The sequence below is a fragment of the Electrophorus electricus genome, chromosome 14 (assembly GCF_041902795.1).
Source record: "Electrophorus electricus isolate QZ-2024a chromosome 14, ASM4190279v1, whole genome shotgun sequence".
In the NCBI taxonomy this organism is placed as follows: domain Eukaryota; kingdom Metazoa; phylum Chordata; class Actinopteri; order Gymnotiformes; family Gymnotidae; genus Electrophorus; species Electrophorus electricus.
This window is the reverse complement of record NC_137510.1, coordinates 22,971,955-22,994,441: the sequence shown is the minus strand read 5'-3', so window position 1 is coordinate 22,994,441 and position 22,487 is coordinate 22,971,955. Positions and strand designations below refer to the sequence as shown.

Here is a 22,487-nt window from a genome sequence, read left to right as displayed (position 1 = left end):
GAGATCGTGAATATGAGGGGCGGCTGACTTCAGTGCAACATGCAGTCGGTATTCTTGTCCTGAGCGCTTTTCGAAGCAAAGTTGCATCCATGAACCCAGATATTAATCCTTTTTTTGCATTACTTATTGCATATCTAGCTACTTCCCTGGTGGTTTTAGTACTGAGAAATGTGAAATTCCTCTGTGGCTTATCAATGGTCTTAAACCAAAGCCATTCAATCCTCATTTAAGTAACAGTCCCCTTTTTGAGCAACTCATAATATAAGTCAAAGGTCACAAAGCATGCTGTCTGTCAGGTTGTATTGTGTGTATTATACATTTTCCATAGAGTTTACATTTTTCTCTCCCCGTGCAGGTTGTGCTGGATGGCACTGAAACCTCAACCGTGCTAAAGAACCTTTACTCGCTGACCGAGTATGAGATTACAGTGTTTGCTGTGTACACAGCCTCGGTCAGTAAGCCTCTCAGGGGCAGCGAGACCACACGTGAGTCTCTGCTTATGGACGTGCACACTTCATACTAATGCCACCATTCCAGCTACACATTGAGTATCTTCCTTTCTGCTCTTCCTTTCTGTGTCTTCCTGTAGCAGCATAATCACATGACTCATTCTCAGCCACTTTTCTGCTGAGGAACTCTATCACAACCTCTTCATGCATAGCTGCTTCAGGCACCAGCTTTCAGCAATGTTCTGATCTCAGAGGGCTTAGAAGAAAATTCACAGACACTTGGAACCGAAAATATGGACATTAATCTCTGTGTGTGTGTTTGTATGTGTGTGTTTGTGTATGTGTATCCCTGTGGGGTTTAATTGGATGTGTGGGTATGTCTTGGTGTGTGTGTCTGTGTGTGTGTTTTCAGTGGCCTACCCTACAGTCAGTGATCTGACACTGTATGATGAGACTGACAACACCTTGCGGGTACGATGGGGGTCTACAGAAGGGGCTTCTGGGTACATGGTCCTGTACGAACCTCTAAGTGGCATATCTGCTGATGCAACAGAGGTAAGACACCAAGTGTGTGTGAACATTTGTGTATCTGTGTGCCTGCATGCCTTTTTCTGTAGCTTCTCTAACCCACTATTCTATATTATGATTCTAAAGCTGACTGCCCATGTGCAGTGCATTATATCGATATGCCTGTTGTCCTCTAACGACCCCTCTTAATTAACTCGAAACTTTCAGAACATTTGAATAAAGTGATCAATGCCTTCATACTTGTTGTAATGCACAAAGTCAGCTGTGCCTCCACTCTTATTGACTGAATTGAGTTTTCTCAGTGCCGCTACTGACCCACCCGAGACACAAGCCAGAGCTCCCTGCCATCGGTCCAATGGTGCTGCTGGCACATGTGTTTTGTGTTGCAGATAAAAGTCGCAGACAAAGTGACAGACCTGGAGCTGACCGATTTGAGCCCGGACACAAAGTACTCAGTTACCGTCTACGCCCTGTTCGGGGAGGAGGCCAGCAACCCTTCTACCACCCAGGGCAACACCTGTTAGTGCCACAACCTCCCTGCCACACCCTCTTACAGCCCATGCTACCCATGCCAAAGTGATAGCCACATTACACCGGAAGCCAAATTTTAGACATTGTTGGTTCATCCTGGTGAATATTTACTTTGGTTGGGTGGAACTTACCTGATTATTTTGCAAACAGAGTGATTAGAGGTAGATGGTGCTAGTGAGCTGATACTGGCCAATTGATAAGGCAATTTGCCTTTACTAAATCTGAAGTTCTTCTCTGGAAACACTGGGGCATTTTGGGGGGCTTGAATGGGATTTCTGTCTGTGTCTTCAGTGCCTGTGAAGCCTCCTCGTAACCTGCGTGTCACTGAGGTGGACCACAGCTCTGTCCGTCTCAGCTGGGACGCGCCGTCAAACCAGGTCGTCGGCTATCGCACCGAGTACTTCAAAGCCGACACCGGCCTGGCCAACGAGGTACATTTCCACACACAACAAGCAGATTCTGTTCTTCTCACTCCATCACTTCCTCAGAACTACAGTCTGGTTTGGGGCGCTGACCATGTAGGGCTTTGGGAAATGAATGGCTGAGTTTTTGTGTGTTACATGCGAACTGTGTTTAAACAATTAGAACTCATAGGAAGATATTGGACAGTTGGTATGTTATTGCATCTTCACATCTGCCGTGGCTCAGGTCAAGATGGGCCCAGCGACACACATGGTCCTGAAGAATCTGGCACCGCAGACAGAGTACTCAGTGGCTGTCTTAGCTGTCTATAAAAACGCCCAGTCAAAGCCTCTGTTTGGAAGCTTCACCACAAGTAAGAACGGTTTACACAAATGCATGTAGAAAGCGACAGTAATGGGAAAAACGTGGCATATCTTAATGCATTTTCTTCATCTGTGCACCACTTTTCGACTCTGTGTCTGGGCTGAGGCTCAGACGCAGGCATCTCTCCATCAGATAAAAAAAGAAATTACTGCTGACAAAGCAATCTATTACACTCAGCAGCAAGCATTCATTACATGAGGTCAGTGATTGATCTGGACTGTCACACTATCATTGGTCTTCAGGCGCTCTGCTTCTGGCATTTCGGTGATATAATAGCACAGTGAAATTTCTAAGGCCTTCCAATTGAAAGTAAGTGCAGCATCAAACGTCTGTGCTGCGTCAGCAAAGGTGGGCCTTCTCAGCGCAAAATACAATCAAACTCATATCTGATATCTGCTAAAAAAAATAATGCAGACTTTAAAAAGATATTAGCACAGGATTTTCCCTTGGCTGGAAAATCATCACTGTTATTTGTTTTTAATTGGCAAGAGTCACATTTTTTTTTTTTTCAGTGAATAAGGGAACCTGATTGGTCCTGTATGTCCATGTGACCTAGAACGAGTGCCAGCTCCGCTGGACCTGAGGATCGGTGAGGTGACAGCGGAGAGTTTCCGGGTGAGCTGGACGCGGCCTGCCGATGATGTGGTTCTCTACAAACTGGCCTGGACCACCCGCAGTGACAGAGACATTAGAGAGGTCAGGCACTGGGGGAGGGTAACACCGCAGTAGACGCTGGAAAAAATCATTCAAAGCACAGATAGCAAACACATAACCCACATAAGAAAAAAAGAGGTCTTGACAGAGCTGTGGGTGCAACCATATAAACACTACAAATCATTTGGTGTTTTTTTTTTTTTTTTTTTTTTTTTTTTTTTTTGCAGTCTAGTGGAGCATTGCAATAATAATGAAGCATGTAAGGAATTCTAGAACGAGATGTCAGTGGCACTGTGCCTCCCACCCATAACCCTGCAGTCAGAGGTTCAAATCTCTGCATGGTGCAGTAAAATAAAAGGATGAAATATCAGAGAGCTCAGGTTCCAATTTTCCTGACCTTACTATGAACTGTCACTGCACCCCTGAACGTGGCTTCGGGTTTAGAGTAGCTCAACGTTGCGGTGACAGTTTCTGCTGGCGTCAGTCCTCCCCAGGTGTGGCGCGAAATATGATGGATGGTTTTCATAGCATGGCACTGTTGATGGGGCATTTTCCATCAGCGCTCGGATCCAGTCATGTTCTGCTTCGCTCACTTCTATAGTTGCAGGAGTCCAGGACAGCTGGGTTTAATTAACTGAAAAGAAGGCGAGAGAAACTTTAAAGAGAATTTCTTTACTGTTTACTGTTTAATACTTAGGTTCAGCCAGTACCCAATAACAAACAATATGTTGTTTTGTTTTTTTTATCTTTGTTGTCTTGGTCTTTGTGCACTTTGTCAGAATTTGCTTTTAAAGAACTTGGCAGTGACTTTATTATGAATTTCTTTCTGCCATTTCTTCCAACCAAGAAGACAGAAAGTTTATTTTGACAGCAGGAAACGGTAGCATGATTTATTTAGGTGCTCGATTCATATTTATACATTGTTCTATATGGCCTGGAAATCTAAATCTGAACTGTCATGTGGACCAACTGTGTTACTCCCCATTAAGAATAACCGCAGCAATCGCATATATCATCCCCCACTCCCTCGCCTAGCAGACAGAGACCAGTCCAAGCGTCTCAGCTCCCTGTGCAGCGCATGATCACGGCGCGTGTGCACGTGTGCGTGCACGTGCACGTGCATGTGCGTATGTATGTGTGTGCGTGTGCGTACGTGTGGAGTGAAACGCATCAGGAGTTTTTAGGACTGGCTGAGGAGTTGGCGCAGCTGTACATTACAGATAGCGCCGCAGGTCGATATGTTTGCCCAGAGCCACCGGAGCAGAAAATAATGGCATGCTGGGAAGTGGGTTGGATTGCGGGTCCTTACCCCAAAGCCTCTGCCCCGGCCCAGCCTCACACATCCCCCTCCCAGCTCACTTGGCAGCCAGGCCACCATCTCCTCACCCCAAGACGTATTACCAGGCTCGACGGGCCAATCCCTCATGCGTGCTAGCGTTAGAGCCATATTCTACCCCTCAGAGACACTTGAAGAAATGCAACCATTGGATCCTCAGCCATCACTGGCGGCATGTTGGTGGCGGGCACAAACCCATGATACTTTTACCACTTGTAGAAGTTTGAAACGTCGGCTCAAACGCAACCACCTCTTCCAGTACTGCTCCTGGAATCGTTTTTTGCGAATCCCGCTGTATCCATACGGACGTCATTCCCTGTGTATGTGATGTGTTTTCTCCTGTTACTATTCTGATCATGTCTGCGCTTTGGCATCGTGCCCGGTTCCTGTTCATAACGCCACGCCGTTAATCCTGCCTTCTCTCTGTGCGGTGTTGTAAAGATGGCCGTGGGAGGCGACGCCGACTCGTACGTGGTGAACAGTCTCTCCCCTCTCACGGAGTATGAAGTGCTGCTGTCTGCCGTCTACAGGGATCAGGCTGAGAGCAGCCCCGCGAAAGCGTTACAGACCACATGTAAGACAGGGCGTCCGCCAACACTGCATGAACGATGGCTGATGTGGGGATTTGGGTCGGGAGGGAGGTTCTGGATGTAGATGTCCCCCAGTCCAGATGGACACTTTACCATAACATACCATGCCTTCAGTCGACATGGGATGGGAGGATGGGGCCTGTGAGAAGGGGTGAACTCCAGCTCGGGCTGGAGTTCTGGGTGGTGCTGGCACTGGAAGCAGGAGCAGCTGGTGTTGGGCTGCGACAATTTGTCACGTCGAGTGTTTGGGGACGCGTATATTAAGGAGGAAATTCAAAGCACGGCCTTCCGAGCGACAGTCGTATCGTATCATCGTATAAGTGGTTTTGCAGTGTGTCATCTGAGCACCACCCGAACCCATGAGCTTGTTCTGTGTCCCCAGTGGCTACGACGTCTACGACGGCCATCCCCTTCACAACCCCGGCAGGTGAGAGCCAGGCGAAGAATGGTGTGTTATACCACGAGATGAGGAAGCCTGGCGCTCAGGGAGACACATCTGCAGGGAGAGAGGGAGATGGACAGACGGGCAGACACAGAAAGAGACAACTCTTTGTTCCCTGTCTCCCTGCTTTGTGGTCTTAACTCATGTCCTGGAGGAGCCAGATGGCGGCTGTTTACCGCTGCACAGCCTGCTAAGTGGCTCAGTTGTTTGTGCTTCCCAATTGTTTGTGTTCCTATAGCTCTGTGTTATTGTAGCCGGGCAGGTTTTCATGGGTTTTCATCATGTCTCACTGCCTGGTGAACTGAGCTGAGCGGCACCGAGATTGTTTTGAGATGAACTGAAATGAGCCGAATGGAGAATAATTGAGCTGCGTCCTCCAGTGGCCCGGCTGGGAGTGACTAACCTGCGGGTGGATGATGAGACCACGAGCAGCCTGCAGGTGAGCTGGGAGCCTCAGGACTTCGATGTGGAGCAGTACAGAGTGACCTGTGTTAGCCTGGGAGGAGATCGAACAGAGATGTTGGTAAGGATCCACACATGCAGAAAATGTGTTTGCCGGTTCTGTCTCATATAATAAAAACCTATTTATAACAGAAACTGACAAATATCCCTTTCACTGGAATAGTATTCCAGTAATAGTATTCCAGTGAGGGTCTTTTACTTCACAGAATATTTGCCCTCGCAAATATAACATGACAAATTTATTACCATTGTGCACAGAGAAATACTTAATTCTTAATTCATCAGCACCTTTGCTCTGTGTAACCACAGAGATTCTGTAACACATGTCTCCAGGCTCAGACACAGACACCACACACACACACACACGCACACACACACACACACACACACACACACACACACACACACACACACACACACACACACATATACACACACACAGCTGGGTAATGCCTTTCTACAAAGGCAGGTAACCCTTGGGGATTTCAATGCTCTATCTATCTATCTATCTATCTATCTATAGACTTTTTTGTTCTCACATATGCACACACACACACACACACCCCACACACACACACACACAGCTGGGTAATGCCTTTCTACAAAGGCAGGTAACCCTTGGGGATGTCTAGGCTCGCTCACTGTTTCCCACTGCAAGGACGCCACTAGCTCAGAGCTCCGTGGCTGTTTTGAATGCGGCTCCCTGTAGTGTAAAAACCTCTGCTTCTTGCAAGTTATTTCTTAGCTGCTGAATCCTGCTGTGAAGTGAAGCTGTTGTGAATTCATGCTCCGTGCTACATTTGAAGTGAAAATGCACCTTTTTTTTTTTTTTTTTTTTTACGTCTGACTGATTTTACTCCAACCTTGTTTGCCATGCTTACAATCTGTCATGGTGCTGTTGAGCTGAATCTGCAAATGAGAGGCAGACAACTGAGAGCAGTCAGCTTGCTTACTGATAAAACATTTAGCTAGCACCGAGGCAGCTCTCCCAAAGTTATTCTCCAACGCTCTGTGCTGAAAGTGTGTCTAACTATCAAGCCATCAGACCCACTTGGATTTTTTTATTTATGGAAGAGCCTCAGCAGGACAGACCGAGAGAAATTTTGGAGGGTAGAACAAAGGACATACCACTATATTGTTGAACTGGCCTTTAGGTCGCCGAAGGGAAGGGGACACGCAAAGAGAAGGAGAGTAAGAGATAAGAGAGAGTGAACACAGCTGAACACGTCCGCCGTTGCTCTCAAAGAAGGGTCAGATGAGGACATGCTCATTTCGAGACAATGAGAGAGTTAGGGAGAGAGAATGGAAAGCAATGCAGAGGTAAAGGGAGGGAACCAAATTCTAGTCGGCGGGCTTCAGCACCATGCGCCTAGCGGACAGCTCCACTAATGGGCGTTGTTTTGCAGGAGTCTACGTAGGCCAAACCAGCCTACGCGAGCAGAAGTTGACAAACAGTCTGCCTGACAAGGATCATTGATCGTTGCAGTGTGAATACAAAGGAGGAGAAATGAATCATGATCAAAACACTCATTGCAGCTGCAGTTAGTTTGAAGTCAGATCTTGTTTCGGCGAAGTCATTAAATGATTAGAGGAACAGATTCAGGGGAATATGTATTATGCTTGTCATACTTTCTTGTTGCTTTGAAGTCACTCTTCCAAGCTTATTTCATTTAGTTAAATCAAATTTGTTTGGCAAAGTAATTTGCCAGAGATGCTGTGAAAAACATTCCACACTAGCAAATAAGTTCAAATAAACCATTAATCTTCTCAGTATAATTAGCGATAGTGTGATTATCATTCACTTTCAAATTCAGTTTTGAGTGAAACCGACTTTTGTGCACATAATGGCAAAAATACATAATATAAAATAATATTCTGTGCAAATTTGAGAATAGTTTTCTTCCCAGTTCATTTTTTGACTGCATTCTAAGTTAACTAGTGATCATTTGCAATGATTCAAGGTTAGAAGCAGCAGTAAACCAAGAACTCTGCAACATTTTGTTAATGTGGCAATTGCCTTGATTTAATTGTGTTTAGTAATGGAACACAAGAGAGGGAAAGCGATGGCAGCTCAACTGACGATTCCATTACCAGTATAAGGAAACTGAGTCGCTGGGTTTTTCAGTATATCGGTTCATTGTTATCTAGAACAGGATGCTTCTATACTTTTTGACTTGTCTCAGCTCTGGTTATTTTGCCTGAATATCATATTGTTATCACACAGAGACAGACACCCACACAGTAACAGCTACTGGCTGCCACACACACTCGGAAAGGAGATCCAGGATTATGTATGTGATTGATGGTGCGTCTGTGATGAGGGAGTATGGCTCCTTTTTTCCATTATAACTGCCTCGTTCCATATGCACGCTGCGTCAAGTTCGGATCACCTCGGCTTCACCCATGCTTAACCTCAGAATCACCCACACTTCACAGGCATTCATATCCAGAATTACTGACGCAGCTATATGTCATGTATGCTCTTTCAATTCACTCCTACAGCTACTCTTTTCCCACACATTCGGATACTTCTGCACGCACACACACACACACACACACACACACACCCTTAAGAACTCTCTGCTCTTATACGTCTTCCTCTCTCCTCTAGGTGCTGGTCCCGGCTAACGAGAAGAGCGTGCTGTTGCAGCCTCTCCTCTCAGACACAGAGTACAAGATCACGGTGACCCCTGTGTACCCAGAAGGCGAAGACAGTGCACTTGCTGTGTCCTCCACAGGAGGGACATGTAAGTCTCTCCCCTTCTGCTCTGGGGACACACTAAAGATTACACATTACGCTGAGTCGATAACAACCTTACTGTCTCTCTTTATATCATGCAGGTGTAATGTAGTGACACCGACATTATTGACATTCGCGCCCTTTGCAGAGGTTGATGGTCTTCTTTCACAGAAGTGCTCACTGTACACAACATGACGGATGCCTGATATGATTAGTGCAATCAGTTGTGAGATATACTCCTGCTTTGGGAGCTCAGTCAGTTCACTGACTGTACTCTGAGAAATCATCGTCACTCCCTGCTGGTTGCTTTGATGGATGAGCTGTTTTTAAGAACATGGCAGGAGTTAGCGTGAAGGCATATATAAATGCCTTTTAAATGGATGCTGGAACTTACGGAACTTACAGAAATATCTTTGATGGTAAAACTTTACTAAAGGTTTTTATGATAACAAAAAAGTACAAACCCACATAAATTATACATCTACAGAGGACTGGTTTCAAAAGAGCAATATTGCATATTTTGTTAATTTTGTGGGTTTTCCCTTGTGAATATGCAATTTGGGGCATTTATACCAAAGGGTGTAAAGGACAGGGCTATGCCAGTGAAAATAGGTTACTTTAGCTCCTGCAAGATCATTTGCCAAACCTGAAAGTATTTTTGAATAGAGATAATTAAAACTGAAGCGGAGCTTCTAATCTTTCGTATGTTTCATGACTGCTGTTGTTCTCATGAGAAAGAGAACACAAGAAAGGAACACATGTAGATATTGAGGGCAGATGACTCTAAACCACATCAGTGATATAACATATGTAGCAATCACCCCGTGCTTCTAATATATGGCCATCTTTCGTTTTTTTTTACATTTGTTTTTTTGCTCCTCATAGTCTTCTTCTATTTCATAAATTGCTTTCTTCTCTTAGCCTCCTTCCCTGTTCCTTTGTGCACAGCACTAATATGACTTATTTATTTACGTTTATTAGTTTTTACTCTAGTTCTTAAATATACTTATTGCCTGTACAGCCAAGATGTCTTAATTTGCTGTCTTAAATTTCAGTCCAGTTTTGTGCCTCGTTGAAATATAGTCTTTGCACATAATGTAATTTAGCTGTAAATCATCCGCAAAATGGCCACTAACTATACAAACACCATTTATTTGGGATTATAGTAAATTAGAGCGGCAGTGCCATGCGTATCAGTAGAAAATAGAACATTGTGTCTTCCAGCTTTATAGAAGTCCTTGGATGTGGATGCAGACACAGTGGTGAAAGGCCACCGGTTCATTTTGCGCCCCTGTGGACTGCATTTTCGGTCCGGCAGACCAATATTGATTTTGCTCACTAATAAGCTTAATGAAAGCCATCCATTACAGCAGCACTCTTACAGCAGTAATGAAGCGATCAAGCCTACCTTATTTGCTCTGATGGAATTGATTATGTTTACCATACTCTCAATGATCACTTTCAAATGACAATTTACTGTTCTGTGCCTCATTGATTAAAAATGTTAATGTCACCTTGGAACGGAGTCGAACTACGAATGTGCAGAAGCTTGTGCTGCAGTGGAAGTAATATGCAGGCAGGCCCTGATTAATGGTTATTCTTTAACACAGCCTGTTCTTGTTCTTGACTGTATCATGGGATGTTGCAAGTATCCACTAGGTATTATGGAGGAGTCACTCCGTAAAAAATGAGGCATGTTTGTCCAAGGAGCAGCTCTGGCCAGCACAGACAATAACGGTCATGTCTGATTGATGTTGTGCTCTGTTGTGGTGAAAGCTCCTGTTGGATATTGCTCTGGAAACAAGTCTGAGCCGCAGGCCTGCTGTAAACAGAGCTGCTGGGTGTTTGTGTCTCCTCTCTGACGGCCAGTGCCTCTGTCTGCCCCCACGAACCTTCGGGTATCTGACGAGTGGTACGACCGCTTCCGCCTTACCTGGGAACACCCGGCCTTCCCACCCATGGGCTACAGGGTCATCTACCAACCCGCTTCAGGTGTGTGTTGGCATGCATTCACTCACACACACGCATGCATATGCGCGCACACACACACACACACACACACACACACACACACACACACACACACACACACACACACACACACACACACACACAGTCAAACATATACACACACAGAGTGGTCAATGTGTTGTAATTATTTTAAAATGAAGTTTTAAAATAAACTTGCAAATGCACAAGACAAGAGATACAGTGGTCACGCCAGGACATAGTGAGTAGCCGGGAACTCTCGCAAGCCCATCATGGGCAAACATCTGCTTCAGTGTCTGCTGGCTTGAGTATGCCCATTCCTCCACCTGCACTATTAGTTTCAACTTTCAACAGAGACTCTTGTTTTGTCTGTATCACACCAGAGGGGGAAAATATCACTCAATTCTCCTTTCCACTGAAGCCCTGAATCAAGTGGAGCCTCTATAAACTCCTGCCTTCTATTACATACTCTCATAGTTGAGTCTGTGGTGGAGAAGCGAGTCTCCTCCATCTCCTGTGTGCAACGCATTCTTAACCAACCAGCAGCTTGGCAGCACGCTGCAAATGCATCTGCCAGCACTGTTTATTTAGCCAACGGGCACGAAAAGTCTGAGGTTCATATTTTGTGTCTTTTCTGCGTGTGGGGGCTGCGGAGTGGGGGGTCATAGATACAGATCTTTTTGCCTAGCTTTCAGTTTAGTCCGCGATATTTCTCTGGCAGTTGTTGGGGTGAGGTCTTTTTGCATCATTTGCAGTCTTTTGCTAAGATTAGTTGTGATCGTCATTGTCTGTGCTACTCTAGGTATAAGGGCCAAGCTTAGTGGCTGCCTGACAAACACTTGCACAAACTCAGACATTTTGACTGCGGTTTGTGTAACAGTGCTGCTAAGTTGTGTGTTTGCTCCAGATGTCCCGGAGCAAGGCTTCACGACGGCGCACAGCTCTGATACGTTTGTGTGTGTGTTTTTGCTTGCACATGTGCTGCTCGTCATGTGTTTCCCTCCATTCAGCTTAGCAGTTGTCTGTGTTGCGTTCAGAAGCAGGCCGGACTCTGGAGATGTTGGTAGGGGGAGACGTCAACACGCTGCTGATTCTGAACCTGCTCACTAGCATGGAGTACAGCGTCAAGGTCATGGCCTCGTACAGCACTGGCTCCAGTGAACCTCTCACCGGCACAGCCAAGACCTGTGAGTGTACTGACCTCTCTGTCACACACAAATGCCTACACTTCCATACAGACATATTCATACACACACACAGACACATGTACACACATTCAGACACACGCACGCACACGCGCACACACACACACACACACACACACACTAGACATATATACAAACAGACACACACACGCACGCACGTATGCACGCGCGCACACACACACACACACACTAGACATATATACAGACACACACACGCACGTATGCGCGCACACACACACACACACACACACACAGACACACTAGACATATATACAAACAGACACACACACGCACGCACACGTGCACACACTAGACATATATACAAACAGACACACACACGCACGCACACACGTATGTGCGCACACACACACACTAGAAATATATACAGACACACACACGCATGCACACACACACACACACACACACACACACACACTAGACATATATACAAACAGACACACACACGCACGCGTGTATGCGCACGCACACACACACACACACACACGCACGCACATATGTGCGCACGCACACACACACACACACACACACACACACACACACAATTGTCTATTGATGGTTATACCTGAGGGTCTCCATAGCAGTACTACCCATCAGCACCATTTCATTGATTCCTGTAGTGTTCCTACAGCTGTGTCTAGTCTCTGAATTACCAAGGCTCCAGCCTCATTCTAAATTGCCATTAAACCTCTTCCCATGTTGGCCCTTCTCCTTAAGTATGATGAGTTAAAGACTTATGACTGTGGCATTACATGTCTGTGAGCAGCCTGTCATGAGCCCTAACTTTTGCTCAACACTGGAGCCTTGAACATTCTGTCAGTCATTCCTCATAATCACAAGCCGTTGCATATAAATGGGATATCGGCAGGTACATCAGTAACGGGTGTCTGAGGTTTTCTCATCAAAAAGCAAGCAGATTGGGTTTTTCTCAGGGATGCCAAAGGCCACCCAGAAGAATACAGGAGTGTCACCACACCGCTCTCTTATTTCGTCTTACACACACAAACAAGGGCAACGTCCAAGGTGGGCCACTGACAGAAGTTTCTTCAACAGTGGAGTAGTGGGTGGCTAATACACTCTGCCACAAGCTCTTTTGGAGCACACTCCCCTCTGTGCCCTTGTGGTGAAGGTTGCGCTATGCTCATTCTTCAGGAACTGAATCTTATTATGACATAAAACATGCTGTCTAGAAGATGACTGCCAGCAACCCGCTAGCACCGATTCCAGTTAGCTAACAGAAGGAGCCAGGACCGTTGTCGTGAGCTGGAGTGGCACGTCGTGTCTGATATCACGCCGCCCATCAGCGGGTTTGTGTTAGCTGCCTTCTGTGGCAGCAGCCAGCAGTTTAAGGCTCGTGTACCCTTACACACAACAGACTGGCCCTTTAATGCTCTCTCTCCATATTCAGCCCATGGTTTTATTATCCTGCTGTATATAATATCTGCATACTACCTGCTCTATGAGTCACATCACTGTTTCATGCATTTTCAATATGACCTTTGAATAATTAAATCCACAATGCTGGTATTTTCACTTGACTCTACTGAAGCTCGTCTACACATTAATAGAGTTCATTAAAATAGTGCAGGTTACATGAAGAAAGGATGGCTTGTCACATGCATTATTCAAAACCCTGCACACTAATCTTCTTTATTGTGCCATATGTTTTTGTGCAGTGTTTCCATTTTCCTGCAGTTGCGGCATATCTGAGACACTGTTGCCATGATGTGCAAAGTAAGAACTTTTCAACAGCAGCAGAGGCAATCAACAGTTCAGATTCTGCCTCCTGTGGGCAGTCTTAATGGCCTAGAAATGTCTTCCTCATAACTGTTTAGGTTTCCACATCATTTTTGTTGCAGCAATCTGCATGACCACAGTGGAGGTGTGGATATGACAGCAGAATACCGTCATACTGTCTCTTATTCGAAAATACACACTGTAGTCAGTAGATGAGTATACCAAGTAAGAGGGACCATGTGCTGTGGACAACGAAAAGACCGATCTCATTCCTTCCTTCTTTTACACAGAACATTTCGTGTGGTTCCAATAGAGTGGCATCTGGCTAGGGCCAATCTGCAGGAGGTGCACGAGGGGAAGGGAGCCTTTGTTCCCAACGCTGCTCAAACCTCGTGCTTTTTCAACATGAGCTTCCGATAAACGCACACAGAATACCTCAGAAAAAAACCTCTGCAGTGGTTCCTGGAAAAACGCATAAACATTTTATTGACCATTTTCTATCACTTAAAGAAAGACAGTTGACTTATATGGATGGATTTCAGAACTGTTTTGCATCGATTTATTTCATCATATTAAAGTAAAAATAGGTGATTTTAAAACATTTACACTGTCTGTTTGTGTATCTCCCAATGCAAGTGCTGGAGTTATCATTTAGTTTTTTGTCTTATAATAAAGCCCAATGGATCGACAAATAACTGATGATTTGAATCAGATACACAGAACAAGGAAAACACTGAACTGTGATTTGGACTCACTGGTCTCTAGATTATTAATATTAATTACATACAAACAGAATTGTATTTATTACCAAATTCCTATATGCTGTTCTTACTATGTATGTTTCTTTAGCTCACTCCTTGGTGGGTCTGTCTCTTGTGTGCTGCAGGGTTTCTGGGAGTGAGTCAGCTCAGGACATACCAGGTGCAGAGCAACAGCATGTGTGCGGAGTGGCAGCAACACCTCCACGCCTCCGACTTCAGGGTCACCATCGAGTCACTTCTGAGTGAGCAGCAAAACGCACACTCTCATAGATAAGACATGCACACATGCGTGCAGGCACACACACACACACACACACACACACACAAAAACAGTGCTACCGGTATTTTCTGATTGGCCCCCCACCCCAGGGAAATATTGGCATGTTCAGATCCAAGTTAAAGTTATTGCCTTGAGAAAAATCGGATAACGTGGGCCTTCCCGGCACGTTGGCTGCACTCCCATGTCTGAGCGCGGTGCTGCTGGAATGCGCTGACGAGGCTTCTGTTCCGATTTGTAAAGACTTTTCTGCTTTGTTGACTTTCTTCCTGCGTCTGATACCTCACTATTAGTGCTCATCTGGACACTTACTCCCTTCCCTCCTTCAGGCCTCTAGTGCACACAAGGCTTAGGTTCACTGGAACTATTCAAATAGTTCTTGTTACCCTGTGTGTGTGTGCGTGTGTGCACGTGTCTGTGTGTGTGTGTGTGTGTGTGTGCGCGTGTGTGTGTGCGCGTGTGCGTGCGTGCGTGTGCGTGTATGGGTGTGTGTGGGTGTGCGTGTGTGTGTGTGTGTGTGTGTGCGTGCGTGCATGTACATGTGTGGGTGTGCGTGTGTGGGTGTGTGGGTGTGCGTGTGTGTGTGCGTGTGTGTGTGCATGCCTCTCAGCGTTCATTTGTGTGTGTGTGTGTGTGTGTGTGTGTGCGTGCCTCTCAGCGTTCGTTTGTGTGTGTGTGTGTGTGTGTGCATGCCTCTCAGCGTTCGTTTGTGTGTGTGTGTGTGTGTGTGTGTGTGTGTGTGCGTAGGTAGGGGAGAGGCATCTTAAAGAACAAATTGACATTATGTAGGGAATCTTGAAAATTTGAGTGACAAGCCTCCCTCGAGTGGCTGTCGCATGCAGAGAGGAGTCCATACAGCAGGGCCTGGCGGACAGCGCGCTGTATAACTGTGTCCATACATCCGGTCAAACACACATTTCAAACTCAACCTCATAAGCTGTAGGTATAAATGTGTGATGATTGCGTGTGTGCCGTTTTAAAGTATGTATGACTTTGAAGATCCATCAGGGTGGTGAAATGCTGTAAGCACCTTATTATTGGCAAGACCATCTTATTGAGGATTCCTTATGGGAAAAAAAACTGGGATATTTCATCCCAGTGAACAAAACCGGCATGTCTCCTGGTGCACAAGGCAGGGAGGAGAGGAAGCGTCCTGATTCTGCAAGAGATGTGACTGGACTGCAAAGTGCCATTTGCTGAAACAAATGCTTAAAAAGAGACTCTTGAATAATTGCTTGTAGAGTCGACAAGCAGTTCTCACCTAACCATGGGCTTATTTTACACCAACAAGGCTTTGTCAGCTCAGAAAACAGCTGATAGATCTGATGGAAAGCATATTTGCTCAGACTCATTAATGGATTATGGTGTTGGCGGGCTGCATTAGTCCCGTGGGGCGATAGAAAATAAAAGCGCACCCTCCATTACCTTTAACATAGAGGGTTTTTAGGCAAAGGGTCCAGGGGGAGAGACTGGAGATGAGCTTTTGGAAAGTAATCTTCACGTGGGTAGAAAGAAATTCGGAGCCCACTGTTTTTCTCATCTGATGCAATATTGTTGCTTCTGAATTACGTACCTAACACAGGACGTTGTTTAATGACAGGCTGATCAAGACTTATGAGACAAACTGAGATTTTGGATAGCAGTATTAGCTACAGGAGAAACGATACTGCTGGAACGTAGTGGGAAAGAGAGAGAGAGAGAGAGAGAGAGAGAGAGAGAAAGAGAGATAAAGAAGTAGGAAGGTGCCAGGGAGCGAGAGAATCCAATATTTGAGCAGACCAGAGATGTCTCTCTTCCCTGAGCTTCAGTGGCTTGGTGGACTGATTATAGTAACCCTGTGTCGCACCTCAGGTTCCCTCATAAGCACCTTTCCAGTGAACCCACGGTGAGGTTAGACCACGTGTACTCTTTCACTTTCCCTGACTTCAGAACAGCTTTGGAAAAATAATGATTGCAGCGATGGTGATGAATAGCAGTCATTAGCGGGGACTATCTCCTCTCATCCTGCGTCCTGCCTCCGTCCGACCAGTGCGTCCAGTGTTTTCACACATTTATTCACGTTAGTTTTTCATTCAGCAGAACATGACTAAGCAAGGCCTGACAGAGATTGTAATTCAATTGAACTTGCTTTGCCCTCCCTAATAGGGTGAGTCCGGAACACACATGGCCCCGTGGACAGCCATTTCCCAGCCGCCCTCCCCGAGCTCTGCAGCACTGCTGAGCTTAGCCCTAATTAGCATACCTGCTCCAGCCAATAAGGGCTTTGATTAGCTGCATTAGTTGTGTTTGAATTGGGTTGTTCCTAAACTCAATACCAAGCGTAGTTCGTCATCAGAACATCACTCCACCATATAAGACCTACTCGCCCATATCATGCTGTTTTTGACTCCCAGACGGCCAGCGGCAGGAGGTGTTGTTGAGCGGTGGATCCAGCATGTGGTGTTTCTTCGACCTGTCGCCCAACACTCAGTACAAGATCAGCATCCACGCACAGCTGCAGAGCACAGAGGGTCCTGCCGTCACCGTCATGGATACCACACGTAAATAACTCTCTCTCCGTCTATGTGAGGTTCACCCTGTCACCCTACAGTCATTTTCTTCACTGTAGTTTAGGTTCTTCTTAAAGGTATAGTCATTAATTTTTGATAGAAGTTAGCTGATGCTAGAACTCCTCCTTTCAGCATTCTCCTCAAAGCCACGCCCACACAACATGACTGACGGGCAAGTAGATGCACGCCGACTAGCTCACATTTGGTGGATGTTTATGGTCCTTTTTCAGTTATGCTCTGAAATTTTCAGTTAATTACAGAGCCACAGAGACCAGATTTTCCTATGAGCATTTTTTTTTCTCCATAGCTCCTAGGTGACAAGAATTTTACCAGATATTTCAAAGTGTTTTCTGAGTTCAAATTGCTGACCCTACCTTTGAGGTGTGGAGAATTTTGTAGCGTCAGAAACATTACACTGATACTCATATTAAACTAAGTGATTGTACAGTATTGGAACAGGTAGTGCACTTGCTCTCGGCTACCTGCCAGCTGTGATCTCCCAACACCCTACCCCACCCGCCCAACCCTTGTGTTCGTGTGTCACTTAGCGGCAGTAGTAACAGGTCAATGATACAGGCCATTTCCCCGCCAACGGGGCGAGCAGAGCTGCTCTGTGTCTGACAGCACATGCTCCGTCACCGTCTGAAGGATTGCGCCATCCCCGAGGAGAGCGGTGGCTCTGCTCGGAGTCGGGCCTGCGTCAAGCGAACACAACATCTGCGTGGAGCTATTGTGTGTCATGCTTTCTGCAATGACTTATTTTGCTTTAGTTCCAGCTCCAACCCAGCTTCCCACCACCGCACGACCATCCACTGTTCCCCCGGCCAAAGAAGGTAAGACAGAAGAGGGCTTGGGGTGGGGTGTGGTTTGGAAACGGAGATGTTTTTAGGTTTTTTTAACTGGCCTGTTTGCTTTTTTTCGGTTGGGCTGATATGTCCCTGTGGGTTGTTTGACCTTTCATTGACAAATATTTAATCTGACAGCTACCCTTTTCTAGTTCTTTGAGTCCAACAACTCAATAAATAAATTGGACTTTGCCCAAACCTGTCTAAAAAATGTTTATTTTATAAGAGCCTGAAAGACACATTGACACCTTTTGACATTTAGTGTAAAATATCACTAAACTATGCGTCTTCAAGCGAGGCAAGAAATTTTCCTTCCTTCTTCATTTCAATATTGTAAAGTTTTCAAAATAGAATTTAATTGAAAAAAAAAATCCTTCTCAAAACAGCACAACAAGCGAAACACTCCGCCCACTGAGATTTGCACAGAAGAAAGTACGTGTCCGTATCTCCCACGCTCTGCCTTGTTTACGCCAGGCGCATTCCCTGGGGTGTTCGGTATTACCCCTGCTTAAAGAAGGCCATGTTTCTAGCCTTAAATCCCATGACAGCAAGGGAGGCACTCTGGCAGGAAGGATGAGAGAAAAGCAGGAGCTGGGAATTCATTAGCAGCCTGCCGTTATCTGGCGTGCCGTGACGGAGGCTCCTATCGGAGACCCGGCCGAGTGCCAGGGATCATTCGGAATCTCTTGTACTGCGACATTCACGAAGTAATGACCGTTCCGTCTCTGTGAATTCTCACTCATCCCCCCTCCCCAGTGTGCAAAGCCGCCAAGGCGGACCTGGTGTTCTTAGTGGATGGCTCCTGGAGTATAGGAGATGACAACTTCCAGAAGATTATCCACTTCCTGTACAGCACGACAGGTGCCCTGGACGTGATCGGCCCTGAAGGAACCCAGGTGTGCTGGCACCGGCCTCCTGGCCATGTGAATCATTCAAACACGCACCATTTAAACATTTTCATCACACCTCATCTATGATGACAGAGGAGAATATATATAAAAAAAATTTGTGTCATGAATACAACTAAAGACTGCAACTCCTGGTTCAGTAATTAGCTCTCTTGGGATGCCATTGCAATATTAAAAAAGAAAAGAACACAAACAAAATGCACATTTCTGTGTTTTATTTTTTATTTTTTATAGTGCTGTAGCCAAAGTTTATTTGTTTGAGGCATCATGGGAAGGGCTATTCTGGGCAGGGAGGCATAGTCACCACACTGCCTAGTGTTTAAACCGGGACCTAAGAAAAAACATTGAGTAAAAATAGCATCAGTCTAGACACACCAGCCCAGAGCCCATGGATCTTCATCAAATCTCATCAGGGTGCATGACAGCACAGCTGTGGATGCGCTACCAGAAAAGAAAAAAACAACAACACCTAAATAAAAATAACATCTGGAAAGAAGCTCCAAAGAAAATAGACAAATCTTAACTGAAAAAAAGAACAAAATGTAGCTATGGCTGCTCATATGCAAACACACTATCCGACCTTAGACATGAAGGGGCGTTGCAATAAGCAGCCAAGGACTGTGGGAAATGACGCACCGGCCCTCTCTATCCTGAGGCCAGAAAGATAGCCGCAGGGACGTGTTTATCTTCACGGCTCAGTCCGAGTTCAGTGGAGTGCGAAGCGAAGCCTGCAGGTGTGATAAACTCTGCCTGCTCTCCCTCTGACAGGTGGCCATCGTTCAGTTCAGCGACGACGCCAGGACCGAGTTCAAGCTCAGCTCCTACAGCGACAAGGAGTCTCTCCTGGATGCCGTGAAACGCATCACCTATAAGGGCGGAAATACCAAGACAGGCACGTAGCAGGGCCAGAGAGCTGACTACACCTCTTCCTCCCAGTGATTTAGCACGTAGCAGCAGGTGCTACAGAAGGGAAGGAGAGTAAGATTTAGGCTTAGAGACTTCTGGAAGCAGCCATGACCCTTCAAATATGACTTTATTATGACTTCATTTCCACTGCACGGATGGTTCTGGTGGCATCTCCTATGTAAGTCTCTAGTGTTTGGATTTCCCGGAATAACTTATTTCTGAGGAGTATGACAATCAGATATAGCCTCAACATCCTTAATGTCTAAAACTTTCACCTTGCTGATGCATTTTGCAGACATTTTGCACTTTGTCCATGCAAAAAGCTCCCCCTTTGTCTCAAAGGTTTAGCTGAAGAGTCGTTGACTTTGCCACGCTCTTAAATGCTCTTATATGCTCCCATCATTTACTGACTGCACAGCTCTGAGCAGGCTGAGCATGCTGTGTCATGTGCTCAGTGGGTGTGGTGAGAATCATTGCTCTTAAATGAAACACCTCTTCCTGCACCTGGTGACAGTATAGCAGCCTTGTGGCAGACGCCTCCCCCAGATCCTCCAAGCTGCTGTGTCCAACACACACACACATTCATAGACACATAAATGCAAATAGTCCCCCACTGAGGGATGTTCTCTATGGCGATAGGCTGACAGGCCGTGGGTGAGCTGCTTTGACTACATGCTGGGATATTTCTGGGTTTGGCTGGTGTGCGTCTGCAGACACACATGAGCTAGGCGTTATTAGGCCGGGGCCTTTATTTCTTCACACGCAACCTGCTCATTTGGGGTCAGGCCAGCATTGATTTCTTGGGTGAGGGGTATTAGGCCTTAATCCCCAAGCTGTGCTTTCATATATTCAAACACAGAGGATAAGGGACGGGATCAGAGTGATTGGCCCTATTCGATGAATGCTAAAGTAGAAACTCCAATATTCCACCTAGATTAGAAGCCTCTGTCCTGACATGGAGTGAAGAGTGTGTATAAGGAGACTCTGTGGAACGACAAAGAAAGACGATGGTTTTCTTGAAAATCTCTGTGCTCGACAGTGTTACTGTTTAACTTATCGAAACAGTATCGTTATTAACTTATTCTTTAACACCATGTGGTCAAGTACACAAAGCCACTCAACAAAAGTTAATAGACAAAACTTTCTCACCCTTTTAAATAATGATGTGCCCATTCACTCAGGACATCACCCACGGCTCGAACCTGCTTCGCCTCCCACTCAAACCGAAGCAGCAGCTTGTGTCTCTGCCGTGACCCCTCTTATTCCAGCATGATTTTAGAGACTCAGGTACACAACGTCTTGTTCGGAAAGCTGAGGTAATAAAAATGGAGGGCTGGGAAGCATAGCCACGGGAACCCCAGACATTTTGACTCATCCCTCTGTAATCCCACACAGCGCTCGCATTTCATTCACAGCTTCGTTAGCACGGGGGAGTCTACGCTGGTGCCTTCTCGTTGGAGCTAACTTTAGACGCTACTGGGAGATTAGGTGCAAGTTCCAAGTGAGGCAGTCTACCGCTGCTATCCTGTCACCGTGCTGTGCCTTCCGTGATGGGAAACGTGTCTGCGGGGTAGAAAGCGCTAGTAGATGCCACCGCTTCAGTCTGTCACAAGTGATGCCGGGCGCCTATCATGAGAGAAATGACTTTAAAAGGTCTACAGCAACTTCCTTTTTAGCTTCCGTTCTTTGGTCTGTCTGTGTGCTGAATACTATGGGGCTTTGCTTGCTCAGAAATAGTAACCATTAAGGAAATACGTCCGTAAAAAGCATGTCAAAATGCCAAGCTAAATACAGTCAACTATTTTTTTAACAAGCACTCCATGTCAGGATGGCCATGTTAGCTGTCATAACATTACTCTGTAAGTGTGCCATATTTTAATATCACATTTAGATTTCGAGACGCACACGTCATGTATGCTACCGTGTTAGCGGCCATAACAACGCAAGTGTAACTGTAAAATCATTAGACGGCCATTTTAAAGTGCCTTTAAGATGCTACGTTTAACTGTGGCAGCTTGTTTACTTCACAGATCAAAGCGTCAGCAACTGTTTCTCAGCAACTGTTGGCATGGTGCCTCATCTTCAGCGTCCCCTTCCAGAATGCACATGTCACTCGAGCGACCTAATCTAAATATCTTCTGTCACTTTGCGGGCTGTTGTAAGCGGTGCTTCCAGCACTGGACCCTCACACCTGTGCTTCGCGCCATGTGACTAGGCCGAGCCATCAAGCACGTGAAGGAAAGCATCTTCACGGAGGACGACGGCGTGAGGCGGGGCATCCCCAAAGTGCTGGTGGTGCTCACGGATGGCCGTTCACAGGACGACGTCAACAAGATCTCCGAGTTGATGCAGGTGGAGGGTGAGTGACGCTTCAGTGATGTCGTTTACGGAAGAGCGCTCCAGACACATGCCCACGCCCGATCCGAGCTCATACGCGCTTTGCTTTAGGTTACATCATCTTTGCCATCGGCTTTGCCGATGCCGATTACGGGGAGCTGGTGAACATTGCCAGCAAGCCCAGTGAAAGACACGTCTTCTTCGTGGACGACCTGGACGCTGTAAAGAAGATCGAGGAGCAGCTCATAACGTTTGTGTGTGAGGCGGCGACAGCCAGTAAGTGTCACAGAGGACGGACCCGGTCTCTTGTGGTCTATTAGGTCTTAACCACGTACAAGACACTGACATTACATTCTGATTTACAGTTTTGCTTTAAGTAGGTCTTCACATTTTGTGGTGTTAACTGAAATGAGTTTGTGATATTGGTTTACTCTAAT

The 22,487-nt window shown here is 46.0% G+C and overlaps 1 protein-coding gene across 11 annotated transcripts in view; it reads left to right on the top strand.

Moving 5' to 3' along the window:
- Window positions 1-22,487, top strand: part of col14a1a (collagen, type XIV, alpha 1a) — a 75,397-nt gene that overhangs the window by 27,641 nt on the left and 25,269 nt on the right. For 8 of the 11 annotated variants that reach the window (XR_014116876.1, XR_004776569.2, XM_081696133.1 and 5 more), the window contains 19 exons: window positions 356-485; window positions 862-1,004; window positions 1,367-1,496; window positions 1,800-1,939; window positions 2,157-2,283; window positions 2,851-2,990; window positions 4,726-4,858; window positions 5,257-5,301; window positions 5,697-5,839; window positions 8,390-8,525; window positions 10,388-10,510; window positions 11,545-11,694; window positions 14,354-14,470; window positions 16,899-17,045; window positions 17,825-17,887; window positions 18,656-18,795; window positions 19,576-19,699; window positions 21,929-22,072; window positions 22,162-22,326. Coding sequence is in view for 9 of the 11 variants with exons in the window: in XM_081696133.1 (XP_081552259.1) it covers window positions 356-485; window positions 862-1,004; window positions 1,367-1,496; window positions 1,800-1,939; window positions 2,157-2,283; window positions 2,851-2,990; window positions 4,726-4,858; window positions 5,257-5,301; window positions 5,697-5,839; window positions 8,390-8,525; window positions 10,388-10,510; window positions 11,545-11,694; window positions 14,354-14,470; window positions 16,899-17,045; window positions 17,825-17,887; window positions 18,656-18,795; window positions 19,576-19,699; window positions 21,929-22,072; window positions 22,162-22,326 (2,440 nt within the window). In the remaining 2 variants the exon portion in view is untranslated. Of the gene's footprint in view, window positions 1-355; window positions 486-861; window positions 1,005-1,366; window positions 1,497-1,799; window positions 1,940-2,156; window positions 2,284-2,850; window positions 2,991-4,725; window positions 4,859-5,256; window positions 5,302-5,696; window positions 5,840-8,002; window positions 8,084-8,389; window positions 8,526-10,387; window positions 10,511-11,544; window positions 11,695-14,353; window positions 14,471-16,898; window positions 17,046-17,824; window positions 17,888-18,655; window positions 18,796-19,575; window positions 19,700-21,928; window positions 22,073-22,161; window positions 22,327-22,487 lie in introns of those variants that run through there. The other 3 variants (XM_081696131.1, XM_035530673.2, XM_081696132.1) reach the window with 3 other exon arrangements.